Source organism: Corticium candelabrum, chromosome 3 (assembly GCF_963422355.1).
Source record: "Corticium candelabrum chromosome 3, ooCorCand1.1, whole genome shotgun sequence".
NCBI classification, from domain to species: Eukaryota; Metazoa; Porifera; class Homoscleromorpha; order Homosclerophorida; family Plakinidae; genus Corticium; species Corticium candelabrum.
Window position 1 is genome coordinate 2,358,781 of NC_085087.1, and position 16,587 is coordinate 2,375,367.

The following is a 16,587-nucleotide window of genomic DNA, read 5'->3' on the forward strand; positions in this document are numbered from 1 at the left end:
GCAAGTTGTAAATTTAGATTAAAATGGATTTGCATTTTGAAGTGCTAGCGTGGGAAGGAAAGCCCAAAGGGAATAGACTGGCGGCTGCAAACGATACTAACACGTGATGAAAAGACGTAAACAACATCATATCATCATTGCAAAGGAATTAGCTTATGCAACATAAAGACATACAATAGCAACGTGGCTTGTTTTTGTGTACGGGTTATTAGAGTAACCTTTTGTCTACAATTTGTTTTGAAAGCGATAAACACGTCTATACGGGAACTGATACGGGACGTTTCACGCAAAACTTATCAGATTTCATTTGCGTTACAAGTGCTCGTCACAGCAAACGTCGTACCAGTTGGGCAACTTTTTGAAGAAATTTAGAGGTAAGGAATTCGAAGATCTAGGGATAGGCAGAAGCTTACGAAGGTAAAGCTTTACTTATATAACTTGGGTTGCTTGACACGGGATGCACATTCAGCCAAAGTATAGCCGTTAATTAGGAGCGCGTTCGATTGGTCTCTTCCAGATTCTTGCAGAAGAGGCTCCGTGTGCACGCCCTTCTCCCAAATTCTGCCGCTATAGTGAAAAGAGCCAACTCTACTGACCCTGCTGCTTGTTGGAAAAGCACGGCCCTTTGAAACCTCTAGCAGCTCTGCGCTGGAAGAAGTTGGAAGAGGGAAGTGCTCTTCCAGACTCTTCTGGAAGAGGCTAGCTGGAAGAGCCCAATCGAACGCGCCCTAGTTGTATTCTAACGAACGCTCTTCTTTTGTGTCATGCAGTGACTGAGTGCTGTATAGGTTATTCCTTTGACACTCTGGCAATCTAGAGAAGTTGTTTTAGTGTTTGCTGTTTATACATGCACATGCGTGTAATAGATCTCGATGGGTTACTGACAGTATCCTTTTTATTTCAAGTGGCGATTTGGTTTTGTAGTACATTTTCTGTTTGCTAAAATCTTCAAAGTTATTTCTTTATTCTAGTTGAACCAAACATGTGAAAAGTCTGGCTTTAGGCTTTTTTGTAACAGATTTCAAGAGTTGTTACTTGCTGTGACTATCAGCAGTTTTGCCAACGCATGAAATGCAAATTGATTGTGCTAATCAGACCACCTCAAACTGAGGATAGCGTCATTTGTCTCTTGGGAAATGTCACATCCTGTGCCGCTTTGTGTCTCAAATTTGTTATCTTAGGACTTTCAAGTGCTTTTGGTTGTTGCAAGTGCCTTGAAACTTGCTGTGGTATCTAGGTAAGTTGAGCCCAGACAGCAGCAATATGAGCGACACAGGTGGCTCGGAAGGCTTGACCAAAGAAGATCTACAAGAAAAACTCTTCCGCTTAGGATTGCCTTTCAAAGCTGTCCTCAGAATGACTTTAGAAGAATTGCAACGAGAACTAAATAAAATTGAAGATGAGGTTAGTATGTCTACGTACTTTCTGTAACAGAATACAGACGTTTTGTAACGATGAGATTGGGACATGGCGTGACTAAGTATTATATAATCTTTTTGACTCCAGAAACAAAGGGAGCATTCGGATGAGGAGGTTAATGGTATTTTAGCAAATTGTACATGTGAAGACCTGAACAAATTAGTTGAACGGTATGGCGTGAGAGCAGAAAACGTGACAGATGACAAAACGAGGAAAGAAAGAATTAGATATCAAATGACAAAGAAATTTGCTCGCCACGGCTCAACTGCAGAGGTCCACTATATTTATGCCATATACATGCTGGTAACAATTTAGGTAACATTTACTGCATTTTGTAACACAGATGTTAGGAGGTCTTTGGGGCGACATCTGCAAGTTCAAGGGCGCCTGCACTTCGCTTGCTGCTGTTGGGGAAGAACTAGAACGCTTTCTGGAAGACATTAAGCGAGACGAGAAGCTCCGGCATGCTTTGCTACGTGATTACGGTGAAGATGAATTAGATAAAGGAGTTAGAGATGGCTTGGGTCATTTGCGAAAAGGCGAATGTCCAGTTGTTGTCACTGGTAAGTAAGAATATGTACTTCAACACAAGACAATACAGATGTACTTTATCTACTGTTTATGTAGGCGAAACTTCAGCCGGTAAAAGTAGTTTTCTAAACTTGTTGTTGGAAGGAATCTCTCTGGACGGACAACGCCTTGAGCTACCAAAGAGTGAGCAAATGACAACCTCTTGCATTTGTGAGATAAAGCATGGCGAAGAGCGAGAGCTTATAGCACATTACAACAAACCTCGTGAGAGAGAAACAGACATTGAGATTATTAAAAACCCGACAATAGATCATCTAAACAAAATCTTGAACGTTAAACACAGCGGACAAGCAGGTTCAGCTAATTTTTCGATGTACAAGAAAATTGAGCTTCGTGTTCCTGTAGACTTTCTGAAGGTAAGCAATGACAGTAGATGTCACAAATTGTAAGAAAGGGAATTAAGACGTTATAAGACTATATATTTTTCAGTGCGGAATCGTTCTTGTAGACACTCCTGGTGTCACTGGCGAAACTGAAATGAAAAAATTTGTGTCGGAATATCTGGAACATTCTGTAGCATTCATCTACATCTTGAACACGGCTGTTAATGTTTATCAGGTACACACACACACACACACACACACACACACACACACACACACACACACACACACACACACACACAAAAACACACACACACACACACACACACACACACACACACACACACACACACACACACACACACCTAAAAGGTCCCAAAATCCTAAATGTTAGGAGCTGCCACACAGAGGTCACGCTCCCTCAGCTGTTAAGCTGGGCTCTGTGCTCTACTCAGGGAACTTTGGGCCCGCGCTAGCAAACTCCTGGAGCCGGTCCAGGCACTTGCAGGAGCACTGAATTGTAAAGCCAACTGTGGTGTGAGCACCCGAAGTCTCACAAGGACTCCAGTAGCTGATGTCACGTCACAGACGATGGCCGCTTAGGAACCCAGTCAACGACTAGGTACTCATTTACACTTCTGAGCCGATAGAAGCAAATGTGTGTTAGTTTCTTGCTTAATGAAATTCTACCATAGCTCGCAACCACTGTGATTAAACTTCCGACCTGTAAAGATTCCGGATGTAAATAAACTCTCCGTAAGTTAACTCTCTAACCAACTGAGCTACACACACACACACACACACACACACACACACACACACACACACACACACACACACACACACACACACACACACACACACACACACACACACACACACACACACACACACACACACACACACACACGCACACACACACACACACACACACACACACACGCGCACACACACACAGCGCGCGCACGCGCCACAGCAAAAGACAGGAAGATGTGCAGTCAAGGTTACAATACACTCATTCATAAACATGCCAACAAATATTTATCTGTACGCGTTAATTGAGTGTCCAAGAATGGTTTTTATTAATTAATGAAATTGTGTTTTTAAGCTTCGTGGCCTTTTTGAGATTGAGTCGAATGCACTAAATCGATACTTTTGTGATGTGCAAAATAACAATTTTCAAAACTGCTAGTTGAGCTTCAAATCGACGAGCATTCTTTGAGGTTCGAGTAATTTAATTAATTAATTAATGCACAAATTATCCACTACTCAAAAATTTTCCAATTAAAGTAATAACACCAAGAGAGTGACAAGTATTTCACAAACTTTCGATTTGCCTATAATGACTCACAATAATCACCTATTGCAACCAACCATTTTTAGCTGACATTGACTACACTAATTTAATTTTGGATAACAGATAAATAACGCTTAGGCTTAGAGTTCAAGACAATATCACTGTGTCTTCTTAGAATAGCGGTCTCTTCTAACTACATTGTAGTTAAACATTCTGTCCCTCATTGGTCACCATTTCGTTTGCTCCACCCATATGTGCAATGACCTTGACAGTCGTTCTAACCTTCATAAATTGTTACGTTCGGTAGACAATCTGGCCGAAAACGACTTCAGCAATGGGGTACCGCCGCAAAAAATTATGGATTTGTAAAGTGCAGCTTGTTTTTCTATGGGTTGTGAAACGATGGCTCGGCATACCGCATGATAGATTCCTTTTGGACGTTTACAAACGTGATCAGGATAAAACAAACCCTCTGAGCAAGAAAATTGCTCATTGCGCATGACAAGAACATATAATAGTCAAGAACAAGATTATCTATTTGCCAAAAAAATTATTTATTGGACTAGATGGCAATAAATTTTTAACTGGTGGACGTTTTTTAATGGAATTAAGGTATACAATCTAAATCTTACGCATTTGAATATACTTCTTGCTACTTAAAGTTTACAAAGTTTGTTTGCGTACGATATTGAGGAATGGTGGTTGTTCAATATTAGATGAGGGATATACTTGGCACATTTCTGTGCATTCAACAATCAAGGTAATAGTAATATAGAAATAGATCACGAATTCGTGCACGGATCATTGAGAACGCAACTCCTGCTAACAAGCAATTTTATTCTAGTAGTGCAAACTTGCATTGATCTAGTCAATTGAAAAACAGACTATTTTGAAAACTTCAGTACAACACGTAACTTACCTGTTGTTCCTGTACGCGTACGAGTCGGCAAGGCACTGAGATTGGCTCACTTTTGTCTTCAAGATGCATTTTTCTTCTATTGTGAGTGTTATCCGTCGTCCGTATATTCATGTTTGATTTCTCTAATTTTCATGAGATGATCAAGTTCGTAAGTCTAACTGGTCGAATCCGTTTTTCTGCAGGCTTGACAAAAGCTTTAGTGTAACATCCCGACCACCAAAATTGAGCACATTGTCACTAAGAAAAGACCTAGTCGTGAAAGACGACACAGAAGCCATCAATTCATCACAGTCTACATAGACGACTCTCGAGCTTCCATTTCAAATCACTGAAAAAGAAGATTTGTTACTGTATAGCGGTATTCTATATCTATTGTGTATACATTCCAACTCTGGTACATATCTATACTATATACCCTTACACTCTTCCTTCTTTACCAAAAACAGGAGTTCTCTTACTCTATGCTAGCACAACATATAATCTGCTAAATATGCTGGCATTTTAGCTATTCTACCACTACTTTACTGAGTCTGTTTAGGACTGGCCTGCTGCTGTTGTACATGTGTTCTTTCTTGACTTGGTGTTCTTGTCAATGGCAAGCCTACTCCTGTCATGCCTTTACCAGTCACTTGGCTCAGCTTCTACTGACTTTTAACTGTGTTCTGTTTCATTTGTCTCGAATTTTTTCTGTTTTTAATCAATTTGGTACCTTTTGTTGTCTTTAATTCATATGATCTTGGTCCTATTTGTTTTGTCACTGTTGCCTTTTGCCACTCTTTGCCATGACTAAAGGGTTCAATCATCACCCTGGCTTCTGCTTGCAACTCTCTCAAATTCTTGGCAGTCCTAGTCATAGATTTTATGTTTCCTTTTGTTCCTTTGTATATTGGCCATGTCATCCTGAATGTGTCTCTTGAGAAGATTTTCTGTTGTTGGCAAGAATCCCTTTGTTCGTCTGCTCATCATTCTTTGAGCTAGACTCGATTCCATTCCTTCTGTGGTGGTATTATGATATTCAAGTAGTGCTGCCCAGGGTTCTCTGCCAGACTTTTTTGCTTTTCTCATGATAGTTTCATAATTTTAACAGCATTTTCCGCTTTCCCGTTACTTTGATGATGTCCAGGACTAGACATGTTGTGTTGAAATTCCCATGCTTTGGCAACATCCTAAAATTCATTTGAGGTGTATTGCGGTCCACGATCTGTGATCAGAGTGTCTGGTATTTCCATATTGGGCAAATTGCTTTTTCATGGCCCTGATGACTGCTGTTGTGATTCTTGCTGTAAGTATTTCAACTTCAATGAAGAAACTGTAGTAGTCCAATAAGACTAAATAATGATGATCCTTCATTTCAAACAAATCGCTGCCGACTTTTGACTTGAACTTTGACTCTGCCGACTTTGACTTTGAACTTGAAAAAGTATTGCCCCCTTAATGGGTAAAAAGTGCGTAGCCAGAACTCGCTTACTTGGTTCTGTTGAAAGAGTTAGGCGTCGCTGAAAACAGTTGTTAACATAGAATTTGCAAATTTGAATGTCATTATACGCGTTACAGCCTACTAACCTACTAAATTCTCCGCGAAATGTCTCTTGTCTGCAACCCAAACTACGAACGGGCTAACTACGAACGGGCTAACTAAACAACAACAAAAATGAAACGCAGCAAAGTTTATTCCGTTGCTCCTTGACTTCCAACTCTTAAGCTCCCCTCCTGGAAGAGGCGAAAGAGTCTTTCGACACCTCTGACCACTTTTCTAACACCTCCTCCGAATATAAAAAACGAAGCAGAATCTCTTCTTCCTCTTCAGAAGAGGCAGAAGACAATAAAGAAACGCGCCCCTACAGAGGCGTTACGAGAGAAGGCGTAGACAACAACCGTGTACCACAACATTGACGACGAAGACACATTTTCCTTTCAAATAATTTTCGATTCTTTGTATTAGCCTACGACAACAACCATGATGATCGCACTTGCGCCGCCCGGTGACCTCCACCTTTTTTGCCACCGCCGCCGCCGCTGTCGGCAGCAAACGTCGTCGTCGCCAACGACGAGCCATCTTATGCGAAAAGGCGGTGATGGCAGTGCTGCTGAAAAACATTATCGTTGTTGTCGCATTAGGAATGACATTGTTGGGATAAAGAAAGCGGCTTCGTCTTTATTGTTGTGGAGGTTGATTAATTAACTAATTATTTGTCTTCTAGTCATTCTGGTGCTAAACGCCTCCATTGTTGTTGTGGTCGGCGTCGGTGGTGGCTTTAGCGTCTTCGCTGGTGTGAAAACGGTGTTCGTCCTAGTAACGTCGTTGTCTATCAGTTGCCGTCTACTTCTTGTTTACCTGCAGGCCTCCCTAAAGTTAGCGCCCAAAACAGCTAATGCCGTGATTGCATCTAACTAGAATCGCCCCTCAGTAAGTTGCGTTTGTGAAGAGCGAGCAAAATACAATTTGGCCTATTTGCAAAGACTAACGATGACGATTTGATTAAAACAAATTTGAATAAAACATTAATGATTTCAAATATGGTCGAAATGGATGGTCCATACATAATAATCACCCGAGGCATTCCATACGGGCATTTTCATCATTTTGTGTTGTGTAATGGAACTTCATCGTATTCCATCAATTATTATCGACAACGGACATGGCTTTATGAAAGCCGGGTTCAGTGGAGAGAAACAGCTTCCTACCGTGACGATCCCATGTCGTGATGACGTCCTGCTGGGCGGTTTTGTTGTGGAGAAAGTTCAGGAAGAAAGACTCCCTACCGTAAATCTTGATTCTCTGAAAGAGGTAAGTCGAAGCAACATACTGCGAAACAAAAACTCTGCCGTTTGTGTTTTAAACATTTTGTCATAATTGTATTTCATTTATGCACATGAGTACTCTAGTACATCTAAACTGCGGTACGTTGCTTCTAAAATTTCTTGCGACTAGCGAGCGCTTGCAAGTTCATTTAACTGGAAGCCAATCTAATGTTCTCTTGAGCTCATTACGATCTCACCTTTGCCTCTATTGTGCGGCTACTCTGGGGTGAGAAATTCGTTACTAAAGTTACTACTATCTCATGACGACAGGTAATATACTTGACAAATGTGTTAATGATAAGAAGAAACGTATACAAGCAGCTGGTAGGGAAGTTTACGTATATAAACCTGATATTTTAAAGTAGAAAGTGTTCGTCAGGTTTTAAATCTTTAGCACATAGAATGGAAATGCTAGCTGCAATCTAAGAACGTCATTTTAGGGATATAGATCATAGCGAGAAAGAGTAGGTCTCAGCATTAGCGTTCTTTTCTTTTTTCCAATCATTTTAATACCACAGTATAAACACCAGCGCACCAATAGAAATCTGTTAATTAATTTTAGTTTCAAGATCTCGTCAATTCTGTAATTGCAATTGTACTATTGCTCCTTTATAAAAGTAATTACCTGTAGAGTCTAGCCGTTTAATTTTAGTTCTACTTGTTATGTATTTGTGTAATCTGTCTTTTGTCTCTTTGTCTTTCTGTCTCTCTGTCTATCTGTCTGTCTGTCTGTCTGACTGTTTGTCTTTCTGTCTGTCAATACATATATTTCTTGTACAAGAATAATATGATTATTACAGTCTAAAGTACGCCAACAATCAACAAGTTCTAAGACAAATTGGACCCAAGAGGTCCCTAACTATGATTAAAAGTCAAACAGCTGACAATACGCTAACAAAGTTACAAATGGCATCAACTGAGTCACTACTATACTGGACTCTGTTCACCTTCTGCAGCAACACTCTTGCATTGCATTGCTGCATCACAATCGAGTAGTCCAGTAACTGTTGAACTCGTCATGTCTGCACTCAGTTGTCTGTCTGTCGGCCTGCCTGTATGTTTGTCCCTCTGTTTGCCTGTCGGCCTGTCTGTCAGTCAATGCATCTTTTATATATCAAAGTCAGTACATCAATCCTAATACATGTTATACAATGTAAAAGATTTATGTGCACTGTTCGTCTGTCTGTTTGTTGGTTAGCTGTATTTGCTGTCTGTAAATAAGTATATTTTTTCAGAAATCTACTATATCAACATAGCAGTAGTGATCATGGATTTAGTTTAAGGGCTACTAGAGTAATGACCGAGAAACTAAGAATTTGACGTATGGTTGCCAGACAAATCCTTAGAGATGAGACGATTTGTTGTACACTGAGTAATATACATTATGTATACATACACACACACACACACACACACACACACACACACACACACACACACACACACACACACACACACACAAACATATATATACATATACATATATATATATATATATATACAGACTTGGACAAAATTATAGGGACACCCCGCTGTGGGTATGTAGTAACACAATAATTAGATCACAATTTACCAACTATCAATATTGTTAAGAACTTAATAGTTACCGCGTTGATTGTTAGGTTTCTTGAGAATACCGTAGACCCTATATTGCTTTCTTTACGCTTCGCATTGCGGAAAACGAGACCTAAAAGTGTATGACGTCATGACTACGTAAACGTCGTAAGTTAGACTCTCTCTGATTTTGTTTAGTGGCTTTTAAAAAAGCCGGTTTTAATAACGCGAAGGAAAATTGAAGCCCTTCACCAGTTCCTCAGTACCGAGTGTTCCCGCCTCTCGCCCTCCTGATTGCGTCCAAACGTCGCGGAACACTTTCTGCCAAGTTCCGGACACGCGCGGCTGGAATCTGCTGCCACGCCTCTTGTAGAGCATTCCAGAGCTCAGCTGCAGTTCTCGGTTTGCGACGGTTGGCAGCAGTTTTGAGTTCATGCCACAAGTTCTCGATTGGATTCGCATCAGGCGATTTTGGCGGCCAGTCCAACAGTGTGACGTCATGCTGGCGAAGCCATTGTCTTGTTGACCGAGACGTGTGGATTGGCGCGTTGTCCTGCTGGAAGACAAAGTCGTCTCCTATCAATGCCGCTGCGTCTGTAAGCATGTGCTCTTCCAGAACCTGTTGGTACGCCGTGCTGTCCAAACGATCTTCCAGTTTCACCAGAGACCCCAAACCATGCCAACACATCGATCCCCACACCATCACACTAGCCGCGTGGTGGACCGTACGGTCACAACATTCAGGGAGAAATTCCTCACCTTTGCGACGCCAAACGTACAGAGCACCATCGTTTCCTATGCTGACTTTTGACTCATCTGTAAAAAGAACAGATTTCCAGTCATCCAAAGTCCATTGTGTGTGAGTGGTTGCCCATCCCAGTCGCAAACGCCGATGGTTTTCTGTTAGCAGTGGTTTTTTTCTAGGCCTCCGAGCGTTCACTCCTATCTCACTGAGACGACGACGGACTGTTCTACTTGACACCTGCTTGCCGGTTTCATCAGCCAGCTGATACGAGAGCAGTCGTGATGGTGCTCGTCGGTTCTGCAGTGCCATTCTCTTCAGTCGATGATCTTCCCGGATTGTCGTTGCCTTCCCACGTCCAGGTCGTTTTTCATAATCGCTGCTGCCATGGGAAAGCCGTTGCAGGCACTGATAAACCGAATTCCTGGAGCGGCGGACAAAAGCTGCGATCTGACGCACAGAATGGCCAACTGAGTGAAGGGCTTCAATTTTTCCTCGCGTTTTTGGACTCAACTGTTTGCCTCGAGGCATCGCTGCAACTCGTGAAATATCGCACGGAACAAGACTCTGCAACTGCGTGCAGCTGAACGTTCAGGCTAACTTATCGCCTAAGTTTGGCGGTCTCAAGGGCAGCGGTTTTAGTGCAGCTGACATTTTGGCGGTAGCAGTTTGAGATTTTGCTACGTAAAACGTGGACCGGAAGTGGCATGTCAATGTTCTTTTGTTGCTATAACTTGTTCAGTTTTGTCTTAGCAGGATTTCTTTGTAATTAATTAGTGTCGCATGATTTTTGAATACGTTAAAGTTTGTTTATTGATTAAAATGGCAAAACAATTCAAATTGTGATGACATGCGCGAAATCAATGCGCAAAAACAGATGATTCGCCTTTTTCCATAATGTTGATAAGAGGACCCACAAAATTGCTTTCACTCTCTACTACAGAGCATTCTTAGATTGTATGCCAACAATGAGCATCCAAGAGCGATGAACATGTACAAAGACAAGAAAAGTAGGAATGGCCGTCTTCCTTCTTCAAAGCAAACTAGATGCGCAGTAGGTAGTAAGTACAGCTGCAGTCTTGAACTCAAGCTATGTTACATACTAACAATGGCGCAATCCATGAAAAAAGAAATTCGAAAAACATTTGGTTTTGCTAGAGAAAAATTCAGTGCCAAAGTTAGACTAGACACAAAAATGCCAGGTGTCCCTATAATTTTGTCCAAGTCTGTATATATATATATAGTAGCTGGACATAACATAGCCAGTAAGTTCAAGGAACACATACAGTCCAGGTTAGGTGCATACTGGAACACATTATTTTAGAGTGCGCGAATTTCTAAAGCAAGAGAAGGCTGTGAGTCAAGAGGTATAGAGTGCCTTGTACTGATAGCCTGTTCAGTTTACAGTGCTGGATTAGTCTCGCTTAACGAGACTCTTTTTGTCGCTTCTTACTCATATACTAGTACTACCCCGCACTATTGGCGGTGTCAATCTGGGCAGTGGCAGTCTATTGTTGTGTACGCCACTTCCGCGAAGAAGTCGCACCTTACGTAACACACGGGCGGACAAACGTACTCAAAGCGGCGCGGTGAATCGGCTCACTCAGACTGCAGCGGGCGCATCTTGCACTCTGTTATTAGCTAATTAGAGGATGCCGTACAGTGGCTGACGAGCGCACCGCCTAATCGTCTAATTCAACAAACACTCCGGCGCATCTCGTTTCAGGCCGCCATAGACTCGTTTCTGGCCGTCGGGAACTACGTTCGTCTTCGACGGTCAAACTCGACCTGGCCGACGCGTTTCGCGACGATCCGACACAGAGGCCGTGTCGATCGGGGCGTTACAGACATCCATCCAGACGTCCAGAAAGACGGAAGTGTGGGTTGCCGTACTCCTGCAGTAGATAGTAGCTACAATCTAAGCAAAGAGAATGCAAAAAATAGCTTTCGCCAGTCGTCCATTAATTGGCACGTAGAGTAGCCCACATCACAATCTCACTGTAGGGCGGTTCACGTGTTACTCTAGAGACAATCTACCACACACGCTCAAACACGTGCACACACACACACACACTTATTTGGCAAGTTTTCAATCTACTGAGCCGCATCGCGCTAGAACGTACAACACACGCGTCCTATTGCTTTAGTTAAACTCTGAATGCAGCGAGAGCATCATCTTACACACTCCTGACAGCGCAGTTTGGACTCGACGTATTCCCCCCTCAGACTCGTCCCACATATAACGCCATGTTTTATTCGTGGAGAATGACGCCTCTTCTACGATAATAAAGCTCCTTTGATGACGTACATATATATGTACGGACGGACGCGTGCACAAACCCGTGGCTCGGTAAGCCGGCTCACTCCGACTGAAGCAAGGACATCTTGCACTCTACCAGTTGTGGAACTAAAGGATGGCGTACAGTGGCTGACGAGCTTACGTCACACCCGCATACTCGGTTAGCTGAACAAACAAACTCCAGAGCATCTCATTTTAGTCCGCTAAAATCTCGTTTCTGGCCGTCGGAGGCAGTCCGGGCTCAACCGTTCGTCTCCGACGGCCGAACTACATCGATCCGAGAGCAGCGTCGTGTCGATCGGCGCAGACGTTTTGATATTTAGACAGACAGAAGAGTGGGTTGGCATATTAAAGGATGCAATATTTCAATAAGTCTGCACCACGACTTTAGCTTACCTAGGGTAAGCGCAACGAACGCGTGAAGATCGAACAACATTCAATGTGGAAGCATTCTTTAACAATAGAGCGTCTGCCTTAAAACATTGTCACGGACTTTGTAGTTTTCCTTTCGCAATTGAGGAATACGATCTTCCACCGTTTCTGCCGTGAATGCACTCCGAGTGCGCGAACAAACACCGTTGTAAACACTAATTTTTCGAACTGCATTTTCACACGCTCCACGTGCGGGATGTGTAAAATAGGCTCTCTCTCTCAATCGCTGTTTGCGCACGACCGATGCAAAATCGCCATTTTACGTATAAAGAGCCCAAATATTATGTGCGGTAAGAATGTAGACTTTGTGGTAGGGTATCACATCCTTTCAGCTGTTGTGCTAGGTTACTTTAATTTCAAGATTTTAAGCATGATTTCACAAACATTCATTTTTCAAACCGGTATAAATGTATGAGAGGCAACAGTGCGTACCAAAACATATGGACAGTGTTTTTAATGCCTTTGAGCCTTCTCCTGACTGCTCCATGTATACACTATACATGTTTTTCAGTAATTTTAATTGGATGGCTTGCATGCTGAGTAGAAACAGCAAACAGGCATCACGTGTTTGGATTTTCACTCTTTAATTAATAATGCATGCTTTTATAGATTGTATATTCTATAATCAAAGTCACGTTCAAGAGAACGCATGACGGTGCTAAAATCATGTCATTGCTACAATCTTTGCTCAAACGTAATTTGTGTTAACTAACTTGTCACAGAAAGTAGAACACATGTATATGTCATAACTATAAACATGTATAGGTTATAATTATAACTGTCCTAATGTCGAGTCACGCGGCGAGTTTGTGACGTCATATAGTTGACGACGTCATGCTGGGTTTTAGTTGGATGTTTCAATATCAGACAAACTATGGATATGCCAATGTACATTTACGCTTTTCTATATCAAAGGCAATTTTCAAACAAAAACAAATGGTACATTTGCTTTTTTGTTTAGATGTGGAAAGACGCAATATATAGATTGAAAGCTGATCCAACTGAGTACATCTTCGTACTCACTGAAAATCGATTGTTTACGAAAAAAGACGATCACGATATCGCAGAAATAATGTCGGAAGAAATCGGAGCAGAAGGACTACTCATTTGCAACGAATCTTCTTTCCCAATGATTTGGTATGGCAAACGGACAGGTGTCTATGTAGACTGCGGTGAATTGATCACTTCTGTTGTCGTCTTTCACGACGGTCGACGTCTTAGTGACAATGTGCTCAATTTTGGTGGCCGGGATGTTACTCTAAAGCTTTTGTCAAGCCTACAGCAAAACCGATACGACCAGTTAGACTCACAAAATCTTGACCATCTTAAGGAAATCAGAAAAATCAAACACGAATACGGACGGATAAGCACTGACTATGAAAGAGAAATGCAGCTTGCATGCAAGACTAAGCCAACTGCAGTTCTTTGCCAACTAGAACCACAACAAGTAAGTTATGCGTCGAATTGAAGTTTGATAAAGACTTTTATCGCTTGATTATTAAATGAATGCATATGTAGGTTACACAATAGAATTACTAGTTTGACACAATTTTTGTGCTCAACAATCCGTGCACTGACTCGTGACCTATTTTAATATTTATTATTAATCGGCGAGCGGAACGAGCCTTTCTCTTCTCTTGTCAATTGAGGTTGAGATTATATTACATACTTACATGTGTGTGTGTGTGTGTGTGTGTGTGTGTGTGTGTGTGTGTGTGTGTGTGTGTGTGTGTGTGTGTGTGTGTGTGTGTACGTACGCACGTCAACACTTGTCATATGGATTTAAGGCAAATCTGATAGACGGAATGACGTAACGACGATGCCAGATGAATGCAATTTAGCTTGGCAATATATGCGCTAGAATTGAATCGATGGTCTCCTTTCTAGGGGTTGACTCAATTATAATTAATTGGCGAGAAGAGTGAAATGTCTCTCAATTTTGCTTTCATACGGTGCTAAGTAGCAAAGGAGACTGACACGTGACAAAAGAAATGGAAACGAAATGGTAGAAGACGAGAAAAGTTTGTTTTCTGAGTTTCAGCGCGTTAGTTTGACAGAAATTATTACGACGCAACCATTGTCTTGTGACAAAGCGACCATTGTTATTACGCGACCAGGTACGTAAAAGAGTTAGACTATTAAAATGTGAACAAAGAAATAAATCTTGGAAAGCTAGAAAAAGATGTAAAGCAACTGAAAGTTTGTTTCTGAGTTTCCGCCTTTAAATTAGTGACGCAACCATTGCTAAGCGACTACCACGAGTAAGTAAAGAGATACAGAACACATTTGCTCCCTCAACACAATACTAACAAGCATTCACTAGTGTTTATATACATATATATATATATATACACACACACACACACACACACACACACACACACACACACACACACACACACACACACACACACACACACACACACACACACACACACACACACACACACACACACACACTAGTAAACGGAGAGGCGGATCGACATCACAACGATGCCAGATGCATTCAATTCTCACTCCGCAACATACGCGCTAAAAATTGAATCAAGAACCCTTGAAAGAGGTCACAGCAATTTCTGTTTCGTGGCGAGAAAAGTGAAATTACTCTCGATTTTGCTCCCGTACGTGACTAAGAAGTAAAGAAAACTGACGCGTGACACAAGTAATGTAAATTAAAATCTGGAAGTAGAAAAAAGGTCTGTTTCCTGAGTTCCACACGTAGTTTGACAGAAATTGTTTCTACGTAACGCAACCGTTGTAACGTACCTAGATAAAGACAAAACGCCATCGCTCGCCAAACCCACTGCTAACGCATTTATTAGTATAACTTGAATGTACAGACATGTACATAACTACCTCATACTGAGCATTCTTGAAAGTAGTGCTAGAACAAACTTGGTAAAGTTTAAGTATGCAAAAGGAAGAAACAAACAAAGTTCAATTGCTTCAAATATCTAAAATATATAATTAATACAATTTTAATAACACGCCTAATTTAAACAAATTATTGCACGATTTTGTTAAATAACCAATTTTGTTCTTAACTATTATAGGTTTTTCTCATGCGCAATGAGCATTTTACCTGCTCAGAGGGTTTGTTTCATCCTCATCACTTTGGTAAACGTCAGAGTGGAATCCACCACGCGGTGTGCCGAGCCATCGTGTCACAACCCATAGATAAACAAGCCGCACTCTACGAATCCATACTTTTGTGCGGCGGCACCACATTGCTGAAGTCGTTTCCGGAAAGATTGTCGACCGAAATTAGCAATTTTATGAAGGTCAGAACGCCTGTCAAGGTCATTGCTCATGAGGGTCGTGAACACAGCGTATGGTTGGGAGCGAATAAGTGGTATACCGAAAATACATACACTAACCGCGATATATTTCGTAAATCCCAGTATCTCGAAACCGGCGAAGACATTTTAAGAAGAACAAGTAGAAGAAAGAATGATGCAGCTTCTTTGCACTTTTAAGACAAAGCGTTATAATAGTATTGTCTATTATCATAAACTGGAACGGTGTGGTTACCGTCAGTACAATGGTTGTGTTCAATAGTTAATTATTCAGAGTCATTCTATATATGCAAAGCTATAGATTGTCAAATACTTACCACTCTCACAGTGCCTCTACTCTAATCTAGAAGTTGTCAATAAGTGGATAGTATGGGCAATAAAAACTAGTACTCCAGTATTTTCTAGCTAGCGTTTTAAGTAAGCACTTTTGGTGTACTAGCTATAAAGACATTCTGAAATTTGTAGGCAATATATTGATACAGCGTGCCTGCCTTAGTGCATAAATATAACAAGATGTATGCTCACTGCACCTACCACCTGAACAATATTGCAGGCTTTGTTCAAGAATTCTACATAATTGTTTTGCTAGAAGTTTAAGGGTTCTTAGTGTATTTTAATAGAAATGTTTAACATAAACATTTTTAATAATGAAAAAATAAACAGTTTATGTTAATCAGACTAAATAAATAACTTTAATCAGACTAAATATATAACATAAACAGTTTATGTTAATAAACGTTTTAGATAATTAACGTAAACTGTTTTAATAATTACTAAAGTCTTGATTGCTTCTAAATATATAATATATAAATAAAGGTCAATTGTAATGATAAACATTTAAATTTTGTAACAGTTTAAATATTTATGTTGTTCTTAATTTATTGCTGCCATCGGTTGGCTTGACGTTGAAAAT

At 41.0% G+C, this 16,587-nt stretch overlaps 2 protein-coding genes across 3 annotated transcripts; both read left to right on the forward strand.

The window, feature by feature from the left end:
- The first annotated feature begins 105 nt into the window (after positions 1 to 105).
- LOC134177213 (dynamin-like protein 1) lies at positions 106 to 5,079 on the forward strand. Of its 2 annotated transcripts, none has more exons than XM_062643979.1 (7): positions 106 to 374; positions 1,182 to 1,404; positions 1,507 to 1,692; positions 1,763 to 1,982; positions 2,047 to 2,366; positions 2,440 to 2,568; positions 4,732 to 5,079. In XM_062643979.1, the coding sequence occupies exons 2-7, from the start codon at positions 1,264 to 1,266 to the stop codon at positions 4,735 to 4,737; spliced, it is 1,002 nt and encodes a 333-aa protein (XP_062499963.1). In that variant the 5' UTR covers positions 106 to 374; positions 1,182 to 1,263; the 3' UTR covers positions 4,738 to 5,079. The 2 variants fall into 2 exon arrangements, with proteins under 2 accessions (XP_062499963.1, XP_062499962.1); XM_062643978.1 differs by having other exon boundaries at positions 1,238 to 1,404.
- Positions 5,080 to 6,749: 1,670 nt separating this feature from the next.
- On the forward strand, positions 6,750 to 15,958 carry LOC134177074 (actin-like). The gene is made up of 3 exons (XM_062643776.1): positions 6,750 to 7,337; positions 13,340 to 13,825; positions 15,432 to 15,958. The coding sequence occupies exons 1-3, from the start codon at positions 7,146 to 7,148 to the stop codon at positions 15,852 to 15,854; spliced, it is 1,101 nt and encodes a 366-aa protein (XP_062499760.1). The 5' UTR covers positions 6,750 to 7,145; the 3' UTR covers positions 15,855 to 15,958.
- Positions 15,959 to 16,587: the final 629 nt, after the last annotated feature.

What these genes read in the sequence shown, in the direction of transcription:
- LOC134177213 (XM_062643979.1), top strand. Translation starts at nt 1,264, where the DNA reads ATGAGCGACACAGGTGGCTCGGAAGGCTTGACCAAAGAAGATCTACAA. An exon ending in GCCACGGCTCAACTGCAGAG is followed by an intron (nt 1,693 to 1,762) that starts GTCCACTATATT and finishes TTTGTAACACAG; the next exon opens with ATGTTAGGAGGTCTTTGGGG. An exon ending in ATGTCCAGTTGTTGTCACTG is followed by an intron (nt 1,983 to 2,046) that starts GTAAGTAAGAAT and finishes CTGTTTATGTAG; the next exon opens with GCGAAACTTCAGCCGGTAAA.
- LOC134177074 (XM_062643776.1), top strand. Translation starts at nt 7,146, where the DNA reads ATGGAACTTCATCGTATTCCATCAATTATTATCGACAACGGACATGGC. An exon ending in ATCTTGATTCTCTGAAAGAG is followed by an intron (nt 7,338 to 13,339) that starts GTAAGTCGAAGC and finishes TTTTTTGTTTAG; the next exon opens with ATGTGGAAAGACGCAATATA. An exon ending in GCCAACTAGAACCACAACAA is followed by an intron (nt 13,826 to 15,431) that starts GTAAGTTATGCG and finishes TAACTATTATAG; the next exon opens with GTTTTTCTCATGCGCAATGA.